The following is a 26,239-nucleotide window of genomic DNA, read 5'->3' as shown; positions in this document are numbered from 1 at the left end:
ATATATGTATGTGTATATATATATATATATATGTGTATATATATATATATATATATATATATATATATGTGTGTGTGTATTTTACCATATATATCAGTAAGAAAATTAGAGAAAATACCATGCTTTCTGTTTCATCCTCACTGTCTGTTATCAGCTGTGATAAGAATCCCGGACTGAGCATTCAGTCAGGCTTTGCAGGGAATAATTATAGTTGAGTCATTATAGCAGAGCCACAAGGGTGCAGGTTTGGCTTGAAAAGACACCAGAGAAGACAGACTCAGCTATAATCTTTCCGTAGCAAAGCCAGACTGATTGCTCAGTCGGGGATTCTTATCAGAGGTGATAACAGTCAGATTAAACAGAGAACAATGAAACAGAGAGCAGATTAGGTGTTTACTGTCATGTTCCTACTGATTTATAAGGTAAAATACAAGAGGGTGCTTCATCTCTGGTTCTCTTTAAAGGCTTTCAGCGGATATATTTAGCGCATGCTTGTTTTGAAGGCAGTAGAGAGTTGTACCATATTAGCCATCAGTAAAGTAGGAAGTTTTCAACTGAAATGATACCATTTATTAGCTAACTAAAAAGAAAAAGATGGACTTGCCCCACACCTGCCCATGAAATTTCCTTTGAGTCAATTGTCAAATTTCTTTTAAGTCCCTGAAATAAAGGGATTGTTTACAAAAAAAAAAAAAAAAATGTTTTAGTTGCCTCACATTTTTATGCAATTGTCTTGTTCACCTCACAGAATTAAACAGACCCTGAGCAATACCCTATAATCAAAAATGCCACCAGCCCACCGTAGGCTGCGAGGTCCCCCGGCGCCCTCCTGTCCAAGTCCCTCCGGCGGATTCGTCACCGGCGACACCTGGGCCGGGTGTCGGCCCGGCACTTCCTGGTTCCTGACACTCCGCGTCATCATTCCGGCCGCTACGCGTCATCGCGGCGTTCAGCGTGACAGTCCTGCGCATGCGTGGTTTATAGTTTAAAAATCGCGCATGCGCAGTACTGTCTCGCCTGCCGGCCGCGATGACTCGTAGCGGCCGGCGTGATGACGCGCAGCGTCAGGAACCAGGAAGACCCCGCCCGTGTGTAGCCGGTAACTGATCCGCCGGAGGGACACAGAAGAGCCAGGAGGATGTCGGTGGGCTTGAGGAAACCACAGATAAGTGACATTTTTGATTATAGGGTACTGCTCAGGGCCCTTTAAAGCTGAAAGACTGCACTTCAACTGCATGTTTCACTTAAAATTCATTGTGGTAATGTACAGAACCAAAATTAGAAAATATATATTTATAGACCTAACTGCAGATTTTTTTTTCTTTTTGCAACTATAAATACAAGAGATTTTACCTATTTGTCTTAAATGCTTCAGGGATTACCAAAGATTCTTGCAAGAACCCTTTTGATGTCCTGCTGTTATTAATGCAGCTGAATGACACCACATTATATAAAACCCCTGTGTCCCTGCGTCCTCCTCCTGTGTCCCTGCGTCCTCCTCCTGTGTCTGTGCTTTTTGGCATACTGTACATGCGCGGCACACAGGCGGCTGTTGTGACAGCAGGAGGACGGGGCCAGGGGGGCGGGCGTGGGTTCGTGTCGCAGCCATGCGTGCTGACATGCGGCGGTGGTGACGGGCAGGGAGGGGGTTGTGAGGAAGAGGCCTAGCGCCCATTATTTTAACAGGCCTTAGGTCTACTTTATTTATATTTGTACCTCTTTATGTTCATATGTATACTAGTTGTGTGTTCTAACATTTGGTCTGCATACAGGAACAGAGTTTGAAAAAGGCTCATTAGCCAAATGCTAAATTTCTACTCTTTTTATTTTATATTTGCCAGTAAATGGTATCATCCTGATTCAAAACTTCCTATGTTTTTAAAGTGGAACTTTAACCTTTTGGGGACCGACGTAGGTTGAATCTACGGCCAGCCAGTGATGCTGCCGCCCTGACTGGACGTTGATTCAACGTCCGCACTAAAGAACCGTCCCGACGCGATCGTGCGCACCGGAGAGGGGAGATTAAGCGGTCATATGACAGCTGACATCTCCCCTCAGTGACCAGGAGCCATCGTGTATGGCTGCTGATCACTATGATCGCCGGCGGATCATAGTGATCACTGACAGAGCTGAGGCGGTAGGGGGGGGGGGGGGGGGAGGAAGAGGATCCATTCACCTTCCTGCTGTTTCCCCGCCGATCGGCGCTCCCCTCCGCTCTGGCTGGCATCCCTGCTGTATTGACTCTAAGTGCCGGGTCCGAGCTTGATTACGTCATCAAGCCGCGACCCGGGACTTGGTGGCAGTATGAGCTGCCCACAGTAGGGATCTGGCTGCCTGAACCCCCACCCCCCCTCCCGCATGTAAAGTACATGGTCCTTAAGTGGGGGGTAGGCAGCCGATCCCGAAGGGGTTAAGAATTATGAAATCCTCCCCCTCCACCACCAAAACAAAACAAAAAACATGATGTTTAGAACTTTGTTTCACCTTGCAGGGAGTACTGAGGGTATTGAGCCTCAGTGTTTACTGTAAGGGGAGAGCTGCCTCTGCAGAGCTCCTGCAGTCTATTCACAGCTGCTGAATTAGACACTCTGGCTAAACTGAACACAGAAACACAGAAGTGGTGGAATTACTTTTCTGTTTTGCTTTCTGTGTATAAATGAATGAATACATGTGTTTGAACTTTACAGGGATGAAGTGAACAAAGCATACCGAAAACTGGCTGTGCTGCTCCACCCCGACAAATGTGTCGCCCCAGGAAGCGAAGATGCTTTCAAAGCACTTGTAAACGCTCGTACGGCACTTCTGAAGAACATAAAGTAGAGTGCAGTGCCCTTGCCTGCCTCTGGAGGCATCAGTGTTGCCAAGAGACTCCTCCCCTGGCACTACCTGAATGTGCCACAGAAGGGCACCAAAAAGAAACCCGCTGGCTGATTTTATGACACTTTTTACTGCATGTGGACACAATCTGAACTCAATTGACGCTCACTGAGTGGGAGAATTCTACACACATGGGGCTGCTGTTCCCTCGTCTTCAGTTACTAGAGTCGGAGCACAAGCTGTAGTTTTTGTTCTTTACATTCATTATTGATTTTTTGCTTTTAGTTGTTGTTTTGCTGTCTCTATATGGGAGGTGTATATGCTGTATGTTGCGGAAGCCGGTTGTTGTTTTTTTTGCCTCCTAATAAATAGTGACTACTAGGAGGCATTTTTCATACAAATTTTCTTTTCCTTAGCGAATGGTGATTTGCTCAGTTTCTAAATTTCTTTTTTTTAAGGCAGGGAACGCACTTGTCTTTCAGTTTTCTGTGCACATTTTTTTGCGTACTTTTTCTGCACACCAAGTGTTTCTATGTAGAAAACCGCGCGTGTTCTTTCATAGCAGCTAATGTAACTGATACAGAAAACTGACAAAATGTGCAGTCATCATGCAGAATGTCAGGTTTTTTTTCTACACACGAAAACACATTCATAAAACATTCATAAAAAAAATCTTGGAGGGAAAGCACTGCATCGGTATTTTAGACTTGTGTGTGCTAATTCATAAAAAAGTTTACACTTGCAATAAAAGGTCGGGGAATTCCCGCACTAAACTGGCGGTGCTGGCTGAGTTGTTAGATTTTCTCTGTGCAGAGACAGTTACAATAAAGGAGGCAGCCCCGACTTCTCTTTAGATGTTTTTTTTTTTTTTTTTTTTTTTAAACTTCCTCTTTTTTTTTAACTTCCTCTCCTTGCCCTGAATCTTCTCTGAATCTGTCTATTAGTCTTTCTACTTTCTACTACTGCAACGCCTTGTTCATCGGATCTACAGATAAGGTTCTGCGCCCCTTAGAGCTAGTACAGAAATGCTGCAGCCAGACTCCTAGCCAATGCCCCCCGCAGCTCACACACCACATCAAAGGCATTATTGCCTTTTCTAAACAGACGGTATTCTCCGTCCCAATACCTCCTGCTCTAATCTTTATGAATTGACCTGTAGTGACGTGTTGTGATAATCACCGCACAAGGCGGTAATTTCCCGCACTGCTCAGGAATGTCAGCTTTTCATACGGAAACAGCTTTTATGAATTGACATTTTGCTAAATGGTCGTTAAGTCAGCTGTTTTGAGCATTACTGCATGCGGGAATGCTTTATGAATAGAGGCCTTTAAGTGTGATTAGTCCATTGATTAACATGAGTTCCCAGTTTTTCTGTCCAGAAAACTTGCACAAGAACAGTTAAATGTGTTCCCTGCCTTTAAGGAGTTTTTTTTTTTTTTTTGGCATCTTCAATTTTGGGGGGTAAAACTGATACTTAAAGGGCATGATGCTCTAAATAAAAATCCCCTATTTTTTCCCTTTTTCAAAACCTTTGATAAACCTTTAAATACTGTGTCTTCCCTCCCTCATAATATGCTTTAAAAGATTACTAAAAAAAAGGATGTTCTGCTTTTGAAAAAAGAAAAAAAAATACTATGCATTATGGGGTTGAGTTTTAAAGGAGCCCAGGTTGTGAGACATGTAGATGCTGCCATACTAATTTCCTATTAAACAATTACAGTTGCCAGGCAATCCTGCTCCTCTTTCTGGTCACACCTGAAACAAGCATGCAGCTAATCCAGTCAGAAACACCTGATATGCTGCATGATTGTTCAGGGGTTACGGCTAAATGTATTTGAGGCAGAGGCTCAGCAGGACAAACAGGCAACTGGTATTGTTTAAAAGGAAATGAATATGGCAGCATCCATATGTCTGTGACCTCCCTTTTCTTTTGTTTTTCAGCAACCCTTCTGTCTGGCATTGTATAGCTTTAAAAGTTCACACCAATAAATAAGCATCTCATTAACTGCTTTCAGACCGCAGCCTCTGGTCCCATTAAGGACCAGAGGCTTCTTTTTTTTCACTTCCTGATCACCGTGATTGGCTCACAGTAATCAGGAGCCAATAAAAACAGCTCCTGACCAATGCAAGAAACTCAGCTGTCTTTTAGATCTATGCCAGAGAGGATGCACTATTGCGTCCGGTGCTCAGGAGCCGCCGGCGTTAAAATTACGCCGCATCATGCTTAGGCAGCCACAAGTGCGGAATAGTTTTAACTATCCGCTCCCCTGAGCCAGTTAATTATCTCTATCTCTAGTCATTAACTGCAGACCGACATCAGCAGTGGGATGGGTCAGTCCGCCAGCTTCTACCTGTAACTGAATTACTGTGGAGACCTCAAGTGGAACAGACTGCCGAGCAATGCAAGGCAACACCACAAGGGGTCTCTGTTCTGCAGAGGGTTGTGCTTGTACAGCAGAGAGCACAAAATCTAGTGGGGGAAAATACAGCATTCGGTATTTTAGACTTTTGTGTGGTAATTCAAAAACATTTTCACAGGTGCGGTAGAAATGCTGGGATTTACCGAACTAAAGCGTCGGTAACCTGAGAAGAGTAGCTGGTTGAGTTGTTACATTTCTCTGTTCTCCGTGCAGAGACAGCATTACAATAAAATAGGCATTCCCAACTTCCCTTTAGATGTGCATGTTTTGTTATACTGCCTCTCCTTGCCCTGAATCTGCTCTGAATCTGTCTTAGTCTTTCTAAACACTCTATTTAATTGCCACAGTGCAGAAGAACTTCAAGAAACTTTACACATGCCAGGCTTCACCTGTTCACCTTCAGCAAATATACATCTGAAAAACAGGTACCCAAGAGGTTAAAAACACAGCCTAGGGTATTCAGAGGAAGCCTTGTTTGTTCCGATTGCTCTGCTGCTGCCAGTGTCTCACTGCTCTTGCTGAGTCTCCATTAATCCCTGCACTTATTGCCGTCTTATCACCTCTTCAAAGCAGGCGGTATTCTCTGTGCCATTACCGCCTGTTCTAATCTTTAGGAATTGACATTTACTGACATATGTTCAGTTAATCACCGCATAAGAAGGCAATTTACCTCACTGCTTGGGAATTTCAGCTTTTCATGCGGTAACAGCTTTTATGAATTGACACTTTCCTAAGTGCTCGGTAAAGTCAGCTGTTTTCTGCATGAATGTGGTAATGCTTTATGAATGATAGCCTATGTAGGTTGATGATGTCTGACTTAAATGGCAATGAAGGGAAACACTCCTAGGTTATCCCTTGACAAATGTAGTGTTATTCTATTTTTGTACGTTGATAACTATTTATATTTTGTTGTTTTGGGTTAAAGGGAGCTTTCTTACCTTTTATCGTATCTGTTGTGTCTGCTTGATACACTTTCTGTAGAAGAATATCCTACAATTTTACAGCCATTGCAGAAAAGAAAGCTTACTAAGACCAAAGCTTATAATCTCCTTTCTTCCCATTGCAGATCACTGATCGAATATGTCAGAGATCGACGCCATAATCGATTGTAATTTTGATTGGCCAACTCTATCTGATTTATTTTGGGAGAATGGCCTCTGCCATACCATTGCCACTATAGACTTCCGAGGGAAAAAATAAAAAACCTGAAAATTAAGGTGTTTATTAAAACATAAACACTACTCAAAGGAAATAAATATGTCAGCTTCCATATCCCTCTCACTTCAGTGAGAAGAATATGGAGGCTGCCATGTTTATTTCCTTTTAAACAATACCAGTTGCCTGGCAGCCCTGCTGATCTATCGGGCTGCAGTAGTATCTGAATAACACCAGAAACAAGCATGCAGCTAACCTTGCCAGATCTGACAATAATGTCAGAAACATCTGATCTGCTGCATGCTTGTTCAGGAGCTATGGGTAAAAGTATTAGCGACAGAGGATCATCAGGGCAGCCAGGCAACTTGTATTGCTTAAAAGGAAATAGAAATGGCAGCCTCCATATCTATCCCTCTCATTGCAGTTGTCCGTTAGACAAAATGTGACAAACTAAGCTTGAAAGGTCACAAAACCTATATATATGTTATCAGTAAAAAATAGCAAAATAGTAAGTCTATAAAAGCAAAAAGGAAAAACTTTTTTTTTATTTTTTTTTTTTTATTTTATCAAAATAATACTACTTTATCCACCAATTCACAGCTCCTTATTTTCTTGTCCGCTGTAGTGTGTGGATCTGAAAATCTGATTGGCCAATGTGACGCAGTCCTGACAGTTTATATTTCAGACTGGGGAATACAAAATGAGATAATTCTGAATTGGTGAACATTTTATGCAGCTACACAATGGACCAATCCAATGTAAAAGCTGCTGTATTGGATTGGTCAGTTTACAAGTTCCATAAACTTGCATTAAAGCGACTATAAAGACTAAACTTAGCCCCAACTTCTGCTGCTTAGCCCCACCCTTTTACAGACGAGTGCCCTGGCACAGCCCCGCCCCCTTACAGACGAGTACCCTGACACAGCCCCGCCCCTTTTCAGACGAGTGCCCTGGCACTCTCTTTGTATCGGAGATAGCGAGTGCCATGGAAGCGCCACAGCACATCCCTGTATGGGGGTGCGGCTAAGCAATGGAAGTCAGTGCATGAGGAACCCCTGTGAAGTCATTACAACTATTTAAGAGAACACACTACATGCCGTGTTTATTTTAAGCTTTATAGTCGCTTTGACTCAGAATGAGGAAGGCTTCCTGGTAGGGTAATCCCATCCAGAAGTGTCCTGTACTGTTCTGCCTGCTCACATTACCCAGCTGTCCTGCCAGGGGCCCGTCTAGTGCCACATAGTCATGAGGTTCTGTTATTACAGAGGATATTATGGTGTATCCCCTTCATCAGCGCCACTGAGTATGTTGGCGCTTTATAAATCAGTAATAATATAAAACTGATGGATGTTTTGTTTTTCTACTGTTACGTGTGTATATTTGGTTTTGTAATTTTATTATCCATAAAATATTTATGCTTCACCTTATAACCATGTCTTGTTTTTATTATTATTATTATTATTTAGTATTTATATAGCGCCGACATATTACGCAGCGCTGTACAGTGTATATATATCTTGTCACTAACTGTCCCTCAAAGGAGCTCACAATCTAATCCCTAATATTGCCATATGTCTATATTATGTAGTGTAAGTACTGTAGTCTAGGGCCAATTTTTAGGGGGAGCCAATTAACTTATCTGTATGTTTTTGGAATGTGGGAGGAAACCGGAGTGCCCGGAGGAAACCCACGCAGACACGGCGAGAACATACAAACTCTTTGCAGATAGTGCCCTGGCTAGGATTTGAACCAGGGACCCAGCGCTGCAAGGCGAGAGAGCTAACCACTACGCCACCGTGCTGCCGTGCTGAATACTAATAGATTGCGTGCGATCCAGCTGGCCTTCTACTACACAGCGGCGGTAAGGTCACCCATAGAGTTCTTCTTCATTAAAGGACATCCGAGGTGAAAATAAACTGATGAGAAAAACAATTGTATCTATCCTCCTTCTCCTAAAAATCATCTTTTTTTTTTTTTTTTTTTTAGATATCCCAGTTTTATCTTATATTTAAAGAGACACTGAAGCGAAAAAAAATGATGATATTATGATTTGTATGTGTAGCACAGCTAAGAAATAAAACAGTGTAATTGTTTCCAGTACAGGAAGAGTTGAGAAACTCCAGTTGTTATCTCTATGCAAACAAGCCATTAAGCTCTCCGACTAATGCTGCATACACACTTGAGATAAAAGTCTTTGGAAAAGGCAAGATCACAGACCAATTTTACCCCATTCCATGTAGTATGAGAGCCATACTCTACACAGTCTATTCTATGGAGCTGAACTCCCCATCAGATAAAAATCTTTGCAAGATGCTGCACACAAAGATGCTGTACACATGCAACAGATCAGTATCTGCAAAAGATCTCTACCTGCAATAGATCCATTCCTGCAAAATGCATTCATAGTCTATGGGATCTGCAGATCCTCATACACACCTTGTTTAACAGACTTCATCTGCATATCTGGCAATCATCTGCAGATCTGAAAATCCATCCTGGTGGATCTGATCTGCAGATGATTGCCTGTTAAACAAGGTGTGTATGATGATCTGCAGATCTCATAGACTAGCTGAGGGAGCTCAGTTTAGTTAGCGCTAGGCCACTTTATCTTATTTTCTACGATTTTCTTTCAAGTGGGTACGTTCCCTATGACAGCTGGCCTGGAATATTACCATAATTCAGTTTTGCAGGCCTTGACTCACTTCAACTTGGGCACAGCCAATTCAAGCTGAGACTACATCTTAAAATATTTGGAATATGTACCCCCCTGACCCCTGATCCGCTTCATAAAAAGTAAAAAAAAAAACAGTGCATTTAGTCTGGGGCAAATATACATCTCATATATCTGTCTATCTGAATTTAATTATTTTCCAGTATTTTGCTATAGTGCCAATAAGCATCGGGAAGATGTCAGCCCCAGGACCGCGTAACTCCAAAAGGCGACAAGTCCTGGGTTTTACAAAGGATCGCGTGCTTGAGTGACAAAACTCTGCTCCGTTATCAGTCTACCTAGGAGACTGTTAGACCGCGAAGCCACCGCCTATTTACATTGTACAGTGCTGCGATCTACCACAGCTCTGTACTGGGGACAGCCATGTCACTCAGCTGTCCTCTGGAGAGGCTCGGCTCACAAACCCCTGTCATAGGCTGAAGCCTATGACAGAGGATCGCTGTGATTGGCTGTCAGGGGGAGGGAGGGGGGGGGAAATAAAAAAAAAAACTAATATTTATTAATAAAAAACAAATGAATAAAATAAACAGGGCGCCAGCGCTCAAAACCCACCAATAGAAAGCTGTGTTGGTGGGCAGTAAAATGGGGGGGGGGATTCATTTGTATGCTCAGTAGTATGGCTCTGCAGTGAGCTATTAAAGCTGCAAAGCACTAATGTGTAAGAAATAGCCTGGTCACTAGGAGGGTGTAAGCCTGAGGTCCTGAACTGGTTAAGATGACTAACAATCAGAGATTACTTCATAGCAACTGTTAGAGGGACAATCTTTCCTTGTGAAGCAAATCCCTCTGTCCTTTTTTCCTCATTCAGGACTGATATGCAGATCTATGGAAATATACCTGAGTCTTCCTCCAGCCCCCTTCGCTGATCGGTCCTTTGCCATCTTCCCAGGCCTTCTGAATTGTCCGCTAGGTGGTCCGGTAAGTCTGCCAGTCGGAGCAAGCACAGTCTGGCCGTGTTTGCTCCCCAGGACAGCTCCCCAGGACGGTAGTGCGATGGGGCACACAGTAGCCCTGATAATTGGAATTATGGGGACCGCCTAGCACGGGGGTAGGGAACCTATGGCTCGGGAGCCAGATGTGGCTCTTTTGATGGCTACATCTGGCTCACAGACAAATCAGCAGGTGTTGATTCAGTAAGCTACACTGCTGAAGCAGCACTGCTTAGTGTGGCAGCGCAAGTAATATTTTCAAAGTAGGTACGCTACTGTACAAGCTGTTAGTCTGTATTTCTCCTGTCTGGCTCTCAGGGAAATTGCTGATGTTGCTGAAACCCAAGAGAAGCTGAAGACGTGTCTGACACTTCCGCTGCCCGGAGGATCAACTGTATACACATCACCATGGCAACAGGGACAGCCCTCTACTGCGCATGCTCAATTTGAACATATTGTATGGCTCTCAGGGACATACAATTTAAGATATGTGGCGTTTATAGCTCTTTTAGCCAAAAAGGTTCCTGACCCCTGCTCTAGCAGAAGATCCAAGCTGCCTGGGAAGACGGCAAGGGACTGATCAGCCTGAAGGGGGCTGTAGGTACTGTGTAATTATTATTATTATTTTTGTTCTCACGTTTCCATTAAATTGATATATTTCTTACTTTTAAATGTTATTATTATGAAATGAAACTAATTAAAAAATTTTATACACACACACACACACACACACACACACACACACTCTACACACACACACACTCACACACACACTCACACACACTATACACACACACACACTATATATACACACACACACACACACACACTATACACACACACACACACACATACATACATACACATATATATACACACACACACACACACACACACATATATATATATATATATATATATATATACACATACACATATATATATATATATTTATTTATTATACAGTGGCTTGCAAAAGTATCCGGCCCCCTTGAAGTTTTCCACATTTTGTCACATTACTGCCACAAACGTGAATCAATGTTATTGGAATTGCACGTGAAAGACCAATACAAAGTGGTGTACACGTGAGAAGTGGAACGAAAATCATACATGATTCCAAACATTTTTTACAAATCAATAACTGCAAAGTGGGGTGTGCGTAATTATTCAGCCCCCTGAGTGCAGTCAGTTGCCCATAAACATTGCCTGATGAGTGCTAATGACTAAATAGAGTGCACCTGTGTGTAATGTCAGTACAAATACAGCTGCTCTGTGATGGCCTCAGAGGTTGTTTAATGGGGATAAACAACCTCATCAGGTCAGGGATAAAGTTATTGAGAAATTTAAAGCAGGCTTAGGCTACAAAAAGATTTCCAAAGCCTTGAACATCCCACGGAGCACTGTTCAAGCGATCATTTAGAAATGGAAGGAGTATGGCACAACTGTAAACCTACCAAGACAACGCCGTATACCTAAACTCACAGGCCGAACTAGGAGAGCGCTGATCAGAAATGCAGTCAAGAGGCCCATGGTGACCCTGGACGAGCTGCAGAGATCTACAGCCCAGGTGGGGGAATCTGTCCATAGGACAACTATTAGTCATGCACTGCACAAAGTTGGCTCTTATGGAAGAGTGGCAAGAAGAAAGCCATTGTTAACAGAAAAGCATAAGAGGTCCCGTTTGCAGTTTGCCACAATCCATGTGGGGGACACAGCAAACATGTGGAAGAAGGTGCTCTGGGCAGATGAGACCAAAATGGAACTTTTTGGCCAAAAAGCAAAACGCTATGTGTGGCAGAAAACTAACACTGCACATCTCTCAGAACACACCATCCCCACTGTCAAATATGGTGGTGGCAGCATCATGCTCTGGGGGTGCTTCTCTTCAGCAGGGACAGGGAAGCTGGTCAAAGTTGATAGGAAGATGGATGGAGCCAAATACAGGGTGTGACGAATATTACGAAAGTCGTGCGCGTAAGCGCCATCGACTTTTGCATGGTCGTGCACAGTTCCTGTCAGTCTTGGGTAAATGCACAATAGATGTCAATTTCCCTCTCTCTTACTGAGTACAGTAACCTCCCCCACATCCTGTTGAGGTCAGGAAAGAATTCACACGTGGCTAGCTCCCCTGCCGAGAAGCCATTTGGTCACATAGCTCATGTTCCACCAAACCAGCTCAAACTGGTTGAACTTCAAATTTCCCTCCAAGCTTATAGCTTCACACAATGGGAACATTTACTTTATTAATAATTCAAGATGGGTTTGGCACAGAAAGACAACAAACACATTTCCTGATACCCAGAAATCAGTTCTATCACTCACATGATTTATAATTTTCTGGCTATCAGGAATCAACAGAGAATCCACTTGATCCGGCCTGCGTAGAGCAAATTCGACAGACTAGGCGTGTATAGACTCATTTAATACAGAGTCGCGTACTGCTTATGAATATGGTCTCGGATTTGCGTTGCACCCATCTGGGGCGGAATTACACAAATTATTAATAATTGGTACATTCCTTGCTCCCAGTCTGGGGGTAGTAACCTGCCTGCCAGGAGGTAACCCTGCCTCAAACACACCTACTTTCCAGGTAGTGACCGCCCCAAAACTCTGGTCAGTAAAAAGCGTTTGCAAGGAACTCCTCCCAGTTCTTCAATTTCCATCTACCAGGAAGGTCTAGACATGTGCTCAAGGAGAACCGGGCGCATGTTGTGTACAAAGACTTTAACCTGAATGGCTACTTTAAACTGGACTATTTTCTTCATCCTTCAAATGGACTGCTCAGCTAACTAAGTAAGAACTTTCTGATTTTATTCCTTTTTATTTTTAAGCTCTGTGTTTTATATGTTAATAGGTGTATATAACTGTATGTAATGCATTTGTGTTATTAAACGTTTAAAAATCGTTTAGCGGTTATGACCTGTTGCTGAACATACACAATCGTACCTATTCTCCTGAACTCGCTACCCTGTGTTTAATAGAAGTATACATTTATAACCCGTATGCGAGAACCCGGCCCAGACATAACGATCTGACCCAGATTCTTGCATACTGCTAAGGGTTAATATAGCGTTCTCCAAGTCCTAGTAAAATTACAGTAGCGGGCTGTGTAACTCGCTTGGTGGCAGATCTTTGAATTGTATGTGTGTGGAGTGATTCGGTTGGTATCAGAACGCTCCCTTCGCGAGTCAGTTCATCAAATTGCGAATGCGGGTTACCCTTCGTGATGAACAAATGACCGTGTAAGAGGATTTCTGACGCTGATCGATTTACCCCATCCGCAGACCGGCCTAGCGGTCTGTGACATTTGGTTGGCAGCTTTTTGGGATTTGTGTATGTTCAGAACATCAACGGCAACGTTATTTGATTAACCTGCCAGAACAGATCAAAAATCTGTGGTTGATAACCGGTGCATTACCATTTATATAGACTAAACGTGTAGCACAGAGTTCCCCCCCCAATCTCTTTTCCTATCCTATCTTTTATTTGGCAAAAATGGCTGCAGCAAGATACAAGAAAATGGCAGTGGCAGACCTAGTGAACTTGTGTGAAGAAAAAGGCATTGTGACTTATAGAAAAAAGAAAGCGCAATTGATTGAGGACTTGTTGCGACTGAATACCCAGCCGGAGCAGATGCTGGGAGAGCACACTCCTGGTTCAGACGGTGCTGTAACTGGGGCAGAGGAAAGTGAGCGGTTGGAGCAAAGCAACCCACTTCCAGACCCAGAGGAAAACGGGACCGCGTCTGAACCGGTCGCTGTAACTGCTGAGGAGCATGGTGGCCGGCAGGAGCCCGCCCATGCCAACCTGTTCTGTGTTCCTGATGCTGGAATGCAACCTGGATTACAAAGGCTGTTGGAGACAAATCCTGAGCTGTACATGCAGATTGTCAGAGAAAACGCTGACAGAGCAGAACGAGACGCTGACCGTTCAGAACGCCAGGCGGAACGGGAAGCCTCAGAACGCCAGGCGGAACGGGAAGCCTCTGAACGCCAGTGGCTTGCTGAGAAGGAGGCGGCAGAGAGCGAATCCGCCCGCCGACACGACCTGGAAATGGCCAAACTGCGAGGGCAAGGCCAAAATCCCTCGCAAAGTGCTCCGGAACCCCGGCCCACAGCAGGCCCGTTTGGGACTCCAAAGTTTAAATTCCCAGAAATGGAGAAGGGAACCGACCCGGACACTTATTTACACTCCTTTGAAAAGACTTGTCGTCAGCATCATCTGCCCCAGGAGCAGTGGGCGAGATATCTGACACCCAACTTGCGGGACAAAGCGCTTGAGGCGTTTGTGGACTTACCCGCTGAGAAAGACAATGACTATGAGGCGATAAAAGCTGCAATTATCGCCAAATACCAGTTGACCCCAGAGGTCTATCGCAAAAAGTTTCGCTCCCTGCAGAAAGGCCACACCGACTCTTACACCGACCTGGAGAGTCGCCTGCTGACTGTGTTCAGGCAGTGGTCATGGGGCCTCAAAAAAGACTCTCACCAAGGTCTGGAGGACCTCATCGTGCAGGAGCAGTTGCTGAACTGCTGCACTCCAGATGTCCGGCAGTTTGTCTTGGAGCGGAAGCCTGAATCCGCCAAAGCTGCCGCAGAACTTGCAGACACTTTTGTGGCCACCCGTGTGCCGGACAGCCGCAAACCTCCAGCCCAGAGCTGGAGAGGGGGGAGACCTATGCAACCCAGCTCTCCTCCCCCTGCTAACTGTGGGAATCGGGTCCCACAGCCACAGAGGCCGGATGCTGCGCCTGCTACTCATCCGCCTGATGCCACATATGTTCCGAAGTGTTACCACTGTGGACAGCGAGGACACCTCAAGTCTGCCTGCCCCGAGGTGAGGACGCCGTCTCCAGAGCCTAGCGCAGAAGTGGCTAGCGCATCCTCTACTGCACACGCCTACCTCGTCATGGGAGCAGCAAATCCTCGACTTTCCGGAAATCATCAAGTCGTGGAAGTTAACGACCAGATCGCTGTTGGTTTCCGTGACACAGGCGCAGAGCTTACCTTGGTTCGCTCTCATCTTGTAGACAGGGAGAATTTCCTGCCTAATGAGCGTGTCACACTTTTGGGAGTTGGTGGCGCACACGCACGCATCGCCAAAGCTCGTGTTGTTCTCGATTGGGGAAGGGGCCGCCAGTCAAAAGTTGTGGGGGTGACAGATGACATCCCAGTGCCTGTGCTGTTGGGCACCGATCTAGGCACCCTACGATCCTTTTATGAACCTGTGATCAACACCCCGGATTGCCAGTCTGGACCCACTCAGGTACTGTACAAGCTGGGGGTGGGACAGAGGGAGGCAGCAAGGGTAATGGTACCTAGCCCTCCTAGGGAAGGAGGCCAGGAAGCGGTACCTGCTTCTAATGGACAGCTGTCTAATCACGGTTTGTCTGATTCTAAACCTGTCACTGTTGTTCCAGATACCTGTGTACATGATGTGAAAAATGAACGTAACTGTGATGTTAATGTTGTACCAGATGTTGCTAATAGATTTCATGCCGAATCTCCTATTACTAAAAATGATTTATGTTTAAGTGTGATTGCCTCTAACCTAAGAGGTAACAGTCTTGTGTTGCCTGGGTCATATCCGTGCTTGGCAGTGGAAGCAGGCCAGGTGTCAGAGCAGGCAGCAGGGGGCCTAGACCTCCCCTCCTGCTATGACAGCCAGAGTGCTCCACCATTGCCTGCTGTTAACAAACAGCTGGTGGAGACAGGCCATGCCTTCCCTGTCTCACCCTTGCATGTTTTCCCCTTGCAGAAGCAACCCAGTGCAAAACTGCCCAGAGGTCCACCCTCTATCCTTCCTGGAGAAGGGGCAAGCCTCGCCACCCCGGTAAAGGCAAATTCGTTTTTTAAATTGTGCTCTAATGTTCACCTAGGTTGTGCTGACCAAAATGTTGTGCCAAGGTGTAGTCAGTTAGAGCAGGGGTATGCTACGCTGCTTCCAGATTCGCAGGCTGACACCCGAGAGTCAGGAAGTGACCCGGATGTCAGCCAACGACTCGCTCCCTTACAGGAAGCGCTATGCAAACCCAGCCAGGCCTTTAGAGGTAAGCCTGTGGGTGTGCATCACACCGTCCGCAAAGCGGACACTGGGACACACCGGACCATGAGGCCTTATGCTTCTGGTGAGTTGTCTAAAGGGCAGTCAGATAAGAAGTCGAGAACCCGTTCAGTAGCTAAGCGGCGCGTAGAGCGGGTCATGCAGACCCACTCTGTGCGTCCGTCTGGTAGGGGAGAGATGTGACGAATATTACGAAAGTCGTGCGCGTAAGCGCCATCGACTTTCGCATGGTCGTGCACAGTTCCTGTCAGTCTTGGGTAAATGCACAATAGATGTCAATTTCCCTCTCTCTTACTGAGTACAGTAACCTCCCCCACATCCTGTTGAGGTCAGGAAAGAATTCACACGTGGCTAGCACCCCTGCCGAGAAGCCATTTGGTCACATAGCTCATGTTCCACCAAACCAGCTCAAACTGGTTGAACTTCAAATTTCCCTCCAAGCTTATAGCTTCACACAATGGGAACATTTACTTTATTAATAATTCAAGATGGGTTTGGCACAGAAAGACAACAAACACATTTCCTGATACCCAGAAATCAGTTCTATCACTCACATGATTTATAATTTTCTGGCTATCAGGAATCAACAGAGAATCCACTTGATCCGGCCTGCGTAGAGCAAATTCGACAGACTAGGCGTGTATAGACTCATTTAATACAGAGTCGCGTACTGCTTATGAATATGGTCTCGGATTTGCGTTGCACCCATCTGGGGCGGAATTACACAAATTATTAATAATTGGTACATTCCTTGCTCCCAGTCTGGGGGTAGTAACCTGCCTGCCAGGAGGTAACCCTGCCTCAAACACACCTACTTTCCAGGTAGTGACCGCCCCAAAACTCTGGTCAGTAAAAAGCGTTTGCAAGGAACTCCTCCCAGTTCTTCAATTTCCATCTACCAGGAAGGTCTAGACATGTGCTCAAGGAGAACCGGGCGCATGTTGTGTACAAAGACTTTAACCTGAATGGCTACTTTAAACTGGACTATTTTCTTCATCCTTCAAATGGACTGCTCAGCTAACTAAGTAAGAACTTTCTGATTTTATTCCTTTTTATTTTTAAGCTCTGTGTTTTATATGTTAATAGGTGTATATAACTGTATGTAATGCATTTGTGTTATTAAACGTTTAAAAATCGTTTAGCGGTTATGACCTGTTGCTGAACATACACAATCGTACCTATTCTCCTGAACTCGCTACCCTGTGTTTAATAGAAGTATACATTTATAACCCGTATGCGAGAACCCGGCCCGGACATAACGATCTGACCCAGATTCTTGCATACTGCTAAGGGTTAATATAGCGTTCTCCAAGTCCTAGTAAAATTACAGTAGCGGGCTGTGTAACTCGCTTGGTGGCAGATCTTTGAATTGTATGTGTGTGGAGTGATTCGGTTGGTATCAGAACGCTCCCTTCGCGAGTCAGTTCATCAAATTGCGAATGCGGGTTACCCTTCGTGATGAACAAATGACCGTGTAAGAGGATTTCTGACGCTGATCGATTTACCCCATCCGCAGACCGGCCTAGCGGTCTGTGACATTTGGTTGGCAGCTTTTTGGGATTTGTGTATGTTCAGAACATCAACGGCAACGTTATTTGATTAACCTGCCAGAACAGATCAAAAATCTGTGGTTGATAACCGGTGCATTACCATTTATATAGACTAAACGTGTAGCACAGAGTTCCCCCCCCAATCTCTTTTCCTATCCTATCTTTTATTTGGCAAAAATGGCTGCAGCAAGATACAAGAAAATGGCAGTGGCAGACCTAGTGAACTTGTGTGAAGAAAAAGGCATTGTGACTTATAGAAAAAAGAAAGCGCAATTGATTGAGGACTTGTTGCGACTGAATACCCAGCCGGAGCAGATGCTGGGAGAGCACACTCCTGGTTCAGACGGTGCTGTAACTGGGGCAGAGGAAAGTGAGCGGTTGGAGCAAAGCAACCCACTTCCAGACCCAGAGGAAAACGGGACCGCGTCTGAACCGGTCGCTGTAACTGCTGAGGAGCATGGTGGCCGGCAGGAGCCCGCCCATGCCAACCTGTTCTGTGTTCCTGATGCTGGAATGCAACCTGGATTACAAAGGCTGTTGGAGACAAATCCTGAGCTGTACATGCAGATTGTCAGAGAAAACGCTGACAGAGCAGAACGAGACGCTGACCGTTCAGAACGCCAGGCGGAACGGGAAGCCTCAGAACGCCAGGCGGAACGGGAAGCCTCTGAACGCCGGTGGCTTGCTGAGAAGGAGGCGGCAGAGAGAGAATCCGCCCGCCGACACGACCTGGAAATGGCCAAACTGCGAGGGCAAGGCCAAAATCCCTCGCAAAGTGCTCCGGAACCCCGGCCCACAGCAGGCCCGTTTGGGACTCCAAAGTTTAAATTCCCAGAAATGGAGAAGGGAACCGACCCGGACACTTATTTACACTCCTTTGAAAAGACTTGTCGTCAGCATCATCTGCCCCAGGAGCAGTGGGCGAGATATCTGACACCCAACTTGCGGGACAAAGCGCTTGAGGCGTTTGTGGACTTACCCGCTGAGAAAGACAATGACTATGAGGCGATAAAAGCTGCAATTATCGCCAAATACCAGTTGACCCCAGAGGTCTATCGCAAAAAGTTTCGCTCCCTGCAGAAAGGCCACACCGACTCTTACACCGACCTGGAGAGTCGCCTGCTGACTGTGTTCAGGCAGTGGTCATGGGGCCTCAAAAAAGACTCTCACCAAGGTCTGGAGGACCTCATCGTGCAGGAGCAGTTGCTGAACTGCTGCACTCCAGATGTCCGGCAGTTTGTCTTGGAGCGGAAGCCTGAATCCGCCAAAGCTGCCGCAGAACTTGCAGACACTTTTGTGGCCACCCGTGTGCCGGACAGCCGCAAACCTCCAGCCCAGAGCTGGAGAGGGGGGAGACCTATGCAACCCAGCTCTCCTCCCCCTGCTAACTGTGGGAATCGGGTCCCACAGCCACAGAGGCCGGATGCTGCGCCTGCTACTCATCCGCCTGATGCCACATATGTTCCGAAGTGTTACCACTGTGGACAGCGAGGACACCTCAAGTCTGCCTGCCCCGAGGTGAGGACGCCGTCTCCAGAGCCTAGCGCAGAAGTGGCTAGCGCATCCTCTACTGCACACGCCTACCTCGTCATGGGAGCAGCAAATCCTCGACTTTCCGGAAATCATCAAGTCGTGGAAGTTAACGACCAGATCGCTGTTGGTTTCCGTGACACAGGCGCAGAGCTTACCTTGGTTCGCTCTCATCTTGTAGACAGGGAGAATTTCCTGCCTAATGAGCGTGTCACACTTTTGGGAGTTGGTGGCGCACACGCACGCATCGCCAAAGCTCGTGTTGTTCTCGATTGGGGAAGGGGCCGCCAGTCAAAAGTTGTGGGGGTGACAGATGACATCCCAGTGCCTGTGCTGTTGGGCACCGATCTAGGCACCCTACGATCCTTTTATGAACCTGTGATCAACACCCCGGATTGCCAGTCTGGACCCACTCAGGTACTGTACAAGCTGGGGGTGGGACAGAGGGAGGCAGCAAGGGTAATGGTACCTAGCCCTCCTAGGGAAGGAGGCCAGGAAGCGGTACCTGCTTCTAATGGACAGCTGTCTAATCACGGTTTGTCTGATTCTAAACCTGTCACTGTTGTTCCAGATACCTGTGTACATGATGTGAAAAATGAACGTAACTGTGATGTTAATGTTGTACCAGATGTTGCTAATAGATTTCATGCCGAATCTCCTATTACTAAAAATGATTTATGTTTAAGTGTGATTGCCTCTAACCTAAGAGGTAACAGTCTTGTGTTGCCTGGGTCATATCCGTGCTTGGCAGTGGAAGCAGGCCAGGTGTCAGAGCAGGCAGCAGGGGGCCTAGACCTCCCCTCCTGCTATGACAGCCAGAGTGCTCCACCATTGCCTGCTGTTAACAAACAGCTGGTGGAGACAGGCCATGCCTTCCCTGTCTCACCCTTGCATGTTTTCCCCTTGCAGAAGCAACCCAGTGCAAAACTGCCCAGAGGTCCACCCTCTATCCTTCCTGGAGAAGGGGCAAGCCTCGCCACCCCGGTAAAGGCAAATTCGTTTTTTAAATTGTGCTCTAATGTTCACCTAGGTTGTGCTGACCAAAATGTTGTGCCAAGGTGTAGTCAGTTAGAGCAGGGGTATGCTACGCTGCTTCCAGATTCGCAGGCTGACACCCGAGAGTCAGGAAGTGACCCGAATGTCAGCCAACGACTCGCTCCCTTACAGGAAGCGCTATGCAAACCCAGCCAGGCCTTTAGAGGTAAGCCTGTGGGTGTGCATCACACCGTCCGCAAAGCGGACACTGGGACACACCGGACCATGAGGCCTTATGCTTCTGGTGAGTTGTCTAAAGGGCAGTCAGATAAGAAGTCGAGAACCCGTTCAATAGCTAAGCGGCGCGTAGAGCGGGTCATGCAGACCCACTCTGTGCGTCCGTCTGGTAGGGGAGAGATGTGACGAATATTACGAAAGTCGTGCGCATAAGCGCCATCGACTTTCGCATGGTCGTGCACAGTTCCTGTCAGTCTTGGGTAAATGCACAATAGATGTCAATTTCCCTCTCTCTTACTGAGTACAGTAACCTCCCCCACATCCTGTTGAGGTCAGGAAAGAATTCACACGTGGCTAGCTCCCCTGCCGAGAAGCCATTTGGTCACATAGCTCATGTTCCACCAAACCAGCTCAAACTGGTTGAACTTCAAATTTCCCTCCAAGCTTATAGCTTCACACAATGGGAACATTTACTTTATTAATAATTCAAGATGGGTTTGGCACAGAAAGACAACAAACACATTTCCTGATACCCAGAAATCAGTTCTATCACTCACATGATTTATAATTTTCTGGCTATCAGGAATCAACAGAGAATCCACTTGATCCGGCCTGCGTAGAGCAAATTCGACAGACTAGGCGTGTATAGACTCATTTAATACAGAGTCGCGTACTGCTTATGAATATGGTCTCGGATTTGCGTTGCACCCATCTGGGGCGGAATTACACAAATTATTAATAATTGGTACATTCCTTGCTCCAAGTCTGGGGGTAGTAACCTGCCTGCCAGGAGGTAACCCTGCCTCAAACACACCTACTTTCCAGGTAGTGACCGCCCCAAAACTCTGGTCAGTAAAAAGTGTTTGCAAGGAACTCCTCCCAGTTCTTCAATTTCCATCTACCAGGAAGGTCTAGACATGTGCTCAAGGAGAACCGGGCGCATGTTGTGTACAAAGACTTTAACCTGAATGGCTACTTTAAACTGGACTATTTTCTTCATCCTTCAAATGGACTGCTCAGCTAACTAAGTAAGAACTTTCTGATTTTATTCCTTTTTATTTTTAAGCTCTGTGTTTTATATGTTAATAGGTGTATATAACTGTATGTAATGCATTTGTGTTATTAAACGTTTAAAAATCGTTTAGCGGTTATGACCTGTTGCTGAACATACACAATCGTACCTATTCTCCTGAACTCGCTACCCTGTGTTTAATAGAAGTATACATTTATAACCCGTATGCGAGAACCCGGCCCAGACATAACGATCTGACCCAGATTCTTGCATACTGCTAAGGGTTAATATAGCGTTCTCCAAGTCCTAGTAAAATTACAGTAGCGGGCTGTGTAACTCGCTTGGTGGCAGATCTTTGAATTGTATGTGTGTGGAGTGATTCGGTTGGTATCAGAACGCTCCCTTCGCGAGTCAGTTCATCAAATTGCGAATGCGGGTTACCCTTCGTGATGAACAAATGACCGTGTAAGAGGATTTCTGACGCTGATCGATTTACCCCATCCGCAGACCGGCCTAGCGGTCTGTGACACAGGGCAATGTTGGAAGAAACCCTCTTGGAGTCTGCAAAAGACTTGAGACTGGGGCGGAGGTTCACCTTCCAGCAGGACAACAACCATAAGCATAAAGCCAGGGCAACAATCGAATGGTTTAAAACAAAACCTATTCATGTGTTAGAATGGCCCAGTCAAAGTTCAGATCTAAATCCAATCAAGAATCTGTGGCAAGATCTGAAAACTGCTGTTCGGAAACGCTGTCCATCTAATCTGACTGAGCTGGAGCTGTTTCGCAAAGAAGAATGGACAAGGATTTCAGTCTCTAGATGTGCAAAGCTGGTAGAGACATATCCTAAAACACTGGCAGCTGTAATTGCAGCAAAAGGTGGTTCTACAAAGTATTGACTCAGGGGGCTGAATAATTACGCACACCCCACTTTGCAGTAGGAATGCTCGGAATTGCAATTTTTCCGTTCCGCGGTAATTCCGCATACCGCCAATTCCAAATTCCGCTTCCTTTTAATTCCGGCGATATTCCGGACCAGTTCCGCAGAATTCCGCGGTATACGGAATTCCGTCGGAAAAATTTTAAAATCTCTCTCTCTCTCCATCCATCCATCCATCCAGTACAGAATTGCAGATTTTCAAAACAGCTTATATACCATAGCTGGGATTTGAACCCAGGACTCAGTGTGTAGTAGGTATCTGTCTTACCCTCTAGACCATGAACCACACTACATGCTAAAGCTGGCCTAGCATAAAGCATACTACCATTATGATTAATTCGATAGTAAAAGTAGCATGATTAAGGATTTGTACTTTTTGAAAAGCATGCTTATATACCATAGCTGGGATTTGAACCCAGGACTCAGTGTGTAGTAGGTATCTGTCTTACCCTCTAGACCAGGGGTAGGCAACCCGTGGCTCCAGAGCCGCATGCAGCTCTTTTTCACCTTTGCCGCGGCTCATAGGCCGCGGCTCCGTTAGTGTGTGTCAGTGGCTGCGGCGCGCGTGTGACGTGTGCTGCCGCTGGCCGGCAGCCTATCAGAGAGGCCGCCGGACCGGTGCAGTGCGGGTCTTCTGACTAGGTGAGTAAATGGGTTTTTCTTTTCATATCTGCTAAAGGATTGTGCATATTGGGGTCAGATCTGCTGAAGGATTGTGCATATTGGGGTCAGATCTCCTGAAGGATTGTGCATATTGGGGTCAGATCTGCTGAAGGATTGTGCATATTGGGGTCATATCTGCTAACAATTTGTGCATATTGGGGTCATATCTGATCCTGTATATAGCATTAAGGTAAGAAACAATATATGCAGTGTTAGATTTGTTTTATAATGGTTTTGCGGCTCCCAGTTTTTTTCTCTTTTCGGAAACGAGTCCAAGTGGCTCTTTATGTCTTAAAGGTTGCAGACCCCTGCCCTAGACCATCAACCACACTACATGGTAGTAGGTATCTGTCTTACCCCCTAGACCATCAACCACACTACATGCTACACAGTAGCATCAATTCAATAGAAAAAGTTTCTATGGAATTGATCATAATGGTAGTATGGTACATGCTAGGCCAGCTTTAGCATGTAGTGTGGTCAGAGGTGGGACAAGGTCCTTCAGCACCCAAGGCTGAGACAGCAAAGTGCGCCCCCCCATCCCTCCCACCGCAGCCGTCACACACTGATTGCTATTACACTAAGAGGTGCCCCAGGGCCCCCAACACCCCCCCCCCCCCCAACACCTTAATCTCTACTTATCTGGCTTGCAGTCGCTGCCATGTATCACCTTTTCTTATTTCTTTCTGCTTCAAACACAATTGGGAATGACAGCTGAATGAATTGTGCACCCCCTCCTACACTGCGCCCTGAGGCTGGAGCCTCTCCAGCCTCTGCCTCAGCCTGGCCCTGAGTGTGGTTGATGGTCTAGTGGGTAAGACAGATACCTACTACCATGTAGTGTGGTTCATGGTCTAGAGGGTAAGACAGATACCTACTACACACTGAGTCCTGGGTTCAAATCCCAGCTATGGTATATAAGCTGTTTTGAAAATCTGCAATTCTGTACTGGATGATATAAGGGAGGGATGGAGGAGGAGGAGGAGGGTTTTTGCGGAAAATTCCGCCGGAATTATAACATTTCCGCGGAATTCCGTTTGAGAGGTATAGGAATTCCGTTTCGACTACCGGAATCGGAATTAATGCAATTCCGTCCGGAATCACGGAATTAATAATTCCGCGGAATTTTCTGAGAACCCCCACTTTGCAGTTGATTTGTAAAAAATGTTTGGAATCATGTATGATTTTTGTTCCACTTCTCCTGTGTACACCACTTTGTATTGGTCTTTCACGTGGAATTCCAATAAAATTGATTGTTTGTGGCAGAAATGTGACAAAATGTGGAAAACTTCAAGGGGGCCGAATACTTTTGCAAGCCACTGTATATAACCAGTGTGCTTTGAATGATAAAACTACATATTTTGCTTATTAATCGTTTGTTATATGCGTGACTAGGGTTGTGGGTGGGCGTGGCTAACGGGATGACCAGTTGCAAATCTTTCTTGACTCAAAAAGTTGGGAGAGATGGGTACTTGTCTATCACTTTCATTAAAAAAATTAGTTCTTTATAAAAATATTGAGAACCACTAATCTAGCCCAGGCTGCTGCCCACATTGTATTTATCTCCATACTTTGTAGCTACTCTCTCAAGCCACCAGGTGGCACTGCACAGGAGATTTCAACCCTGAATCTTCTCACTGGAGATGTTGCCTACTTTTAGAATGTGAGAAAATATCTCCTGAGGAAAAAAAAAGAAACATTGTAGCTGGAACCCCAGAGGGAGCAGTGGGAGGGATGAAGACAGTGTGCAAGACTGGGGGGAGGGGAGGTTGCTAGAGTTGTAAAGAGCATGTAGCATTAATAAGTCCAGTCATCTTTTAATACTGTACTGGCAAAGTAGTTTTCTAAAAAAAAAAAAAAAAAAAAAAAAAAAAAAGCATCATGACATCCACCGGGTGGCAGTGTAATACATGTAATAACATCCTACAGTTTTAGGGCTCTTTTCCACTGGTTGCCATCTGATCTGAAAAATGGATTGCACCCATCTACGGTGCATGTACATCACAATTCCTTCTTCCTAAATTGTAATCGCAGGCCTGTGCGATTTTCGGTGTGTTTGCGCTCATACATATTGGATCATGTGCAATCGCTGTTAGTGGAAATGGAAGGAAATGTGATTGCTGTTTCCTAGCGGAAAAGGAGCCTTAATGGTAAAGAAGGAAACTTTAGTGTATAACAGAATGGCTGCAGAGCATAGAAGTTACACTGTGTGAGCACCGAACTCTATGCTGGTCCCGTGGAGCGCCTTCCCCTAAACAGCCCAGTCTTGTTATTTTGGATTTTATAAGAGGCTGGAATATCTGAGGGGCACACATGGCTATCTGGGGCACAATGGTTAGTTAATTATCTGGAGACACATGACTACTTAACTTTTGTACCTTGGCTGCTTAATTCTTTTATTGGGGGTACATGACTGTTTACTTCATTTTTGTATCTGGGTACATCTGGCTGCAAGAGATGACCCGAACTGTTCGTCGGCAGACTGTTCCTGGCGAGTTTCCGCAGCGAACATTTGGTGTGTTTATCCCGCCCCCTATAGATCATCATGGAGCCAAACTTTGACCCCTTACCTCACAGTCAGCAGACACATGGCAGCCATCTAGCAACCCCTACTGGACCCCCCAACCCCCTATTAAAAAGCAGTTGTGGTGGCCATATTGGATTAATTCTCTGCTGGCTGATGATAGTGAGAGCAGGGACAGACTTGCTGCAGATAGTTAGGGAAAGCATTAGCTAGGCCTGTGTTCTTTCTCCTCACTGACTACTTGCTAAAAGCATCCCAAACAGCCCTTTCTCTGTGTGTGACACTCCACAGCCCACTGACACCCATAGCTGTGCACACTACTGCTATTTGTTGCCACATTAAAGGAACACTATCGATCTGCATATTTTTTTTCAATTTAGATAGGAATTGTTTGGGAAGTGCTGCTAAGTAGTGGTGTATACATTTCCCTGGAAACCTCTTTGTTTACTGTAATCAAAATACTTTCAAACTTTACTGACGCCAAAACTGAATGAACCATGAGGAGAGGGGAAATTCCCCTCACACTTGACCAGTTAACCCTGTGTGTAACTGTGTGTGAGAGAGTGAAAGCTCTAAACAGCTGTAGCTGCTAGGCTATCACCCAATCTAAAACGCAGCAACCCTGCGGCAGAACGCTGTGTATAACACCCCCCCCCCCCCCAAATACTGGGGCAAAAATCCACGACTTTCAAA

At 45.7% G+C, this 26,239-nt stretch overlaps 1 protein-coding gene across 2 annotated transcripts in view; it reads left to right on the top strand.

Annotated features, from left to right (window-relative positions):
- DNAJC27 (DnaJ heat shock protein family (Hsp40) member C27) overlaps positions 1-7,822 on the top strand; it is a 35,697-nt gene extending 27,875 nt beyond the window's left edge. For both annotated transcript variants that reach the window (XM_068280091.1, XM_068280092.1), the window contains one exon: positions 2,688-7,822. In XM_068280091.1, the coding sequence (XP_068136192.1) occupies positions 2,688-2,820 (133 nt within the window). In that variant the 3' untranslated portion in view covers positions 2,821-7,822. The remainder of the gene's footprint in view (positions 1-2,687) is intronic.
- Positions 7,823-26,239: the final 18,417 nt, after the last annotated feature.

The sequence above is a fragment of the Hyperolius riggenbachi genome, chromosome 4 (assembly GCF_040937935.1).
Source record: "Hyperolius riggenbachi isolate aHypRig1 chromosome 4, aHypRig1.pri, whole genome shotgun sequence".
NCBI classification, from domain to species: Eukaryota; Metazoa; Chordata; class Amphibia; order Anura; family Hyperoliidae; genus Hyperolius; species Hyperolius riggenbachi.
The sequence above is the reverse complement of the archived record's forward strand: the minus strand, read 5'-3'. Positions and strand labels throughout refer to the sequence as shown.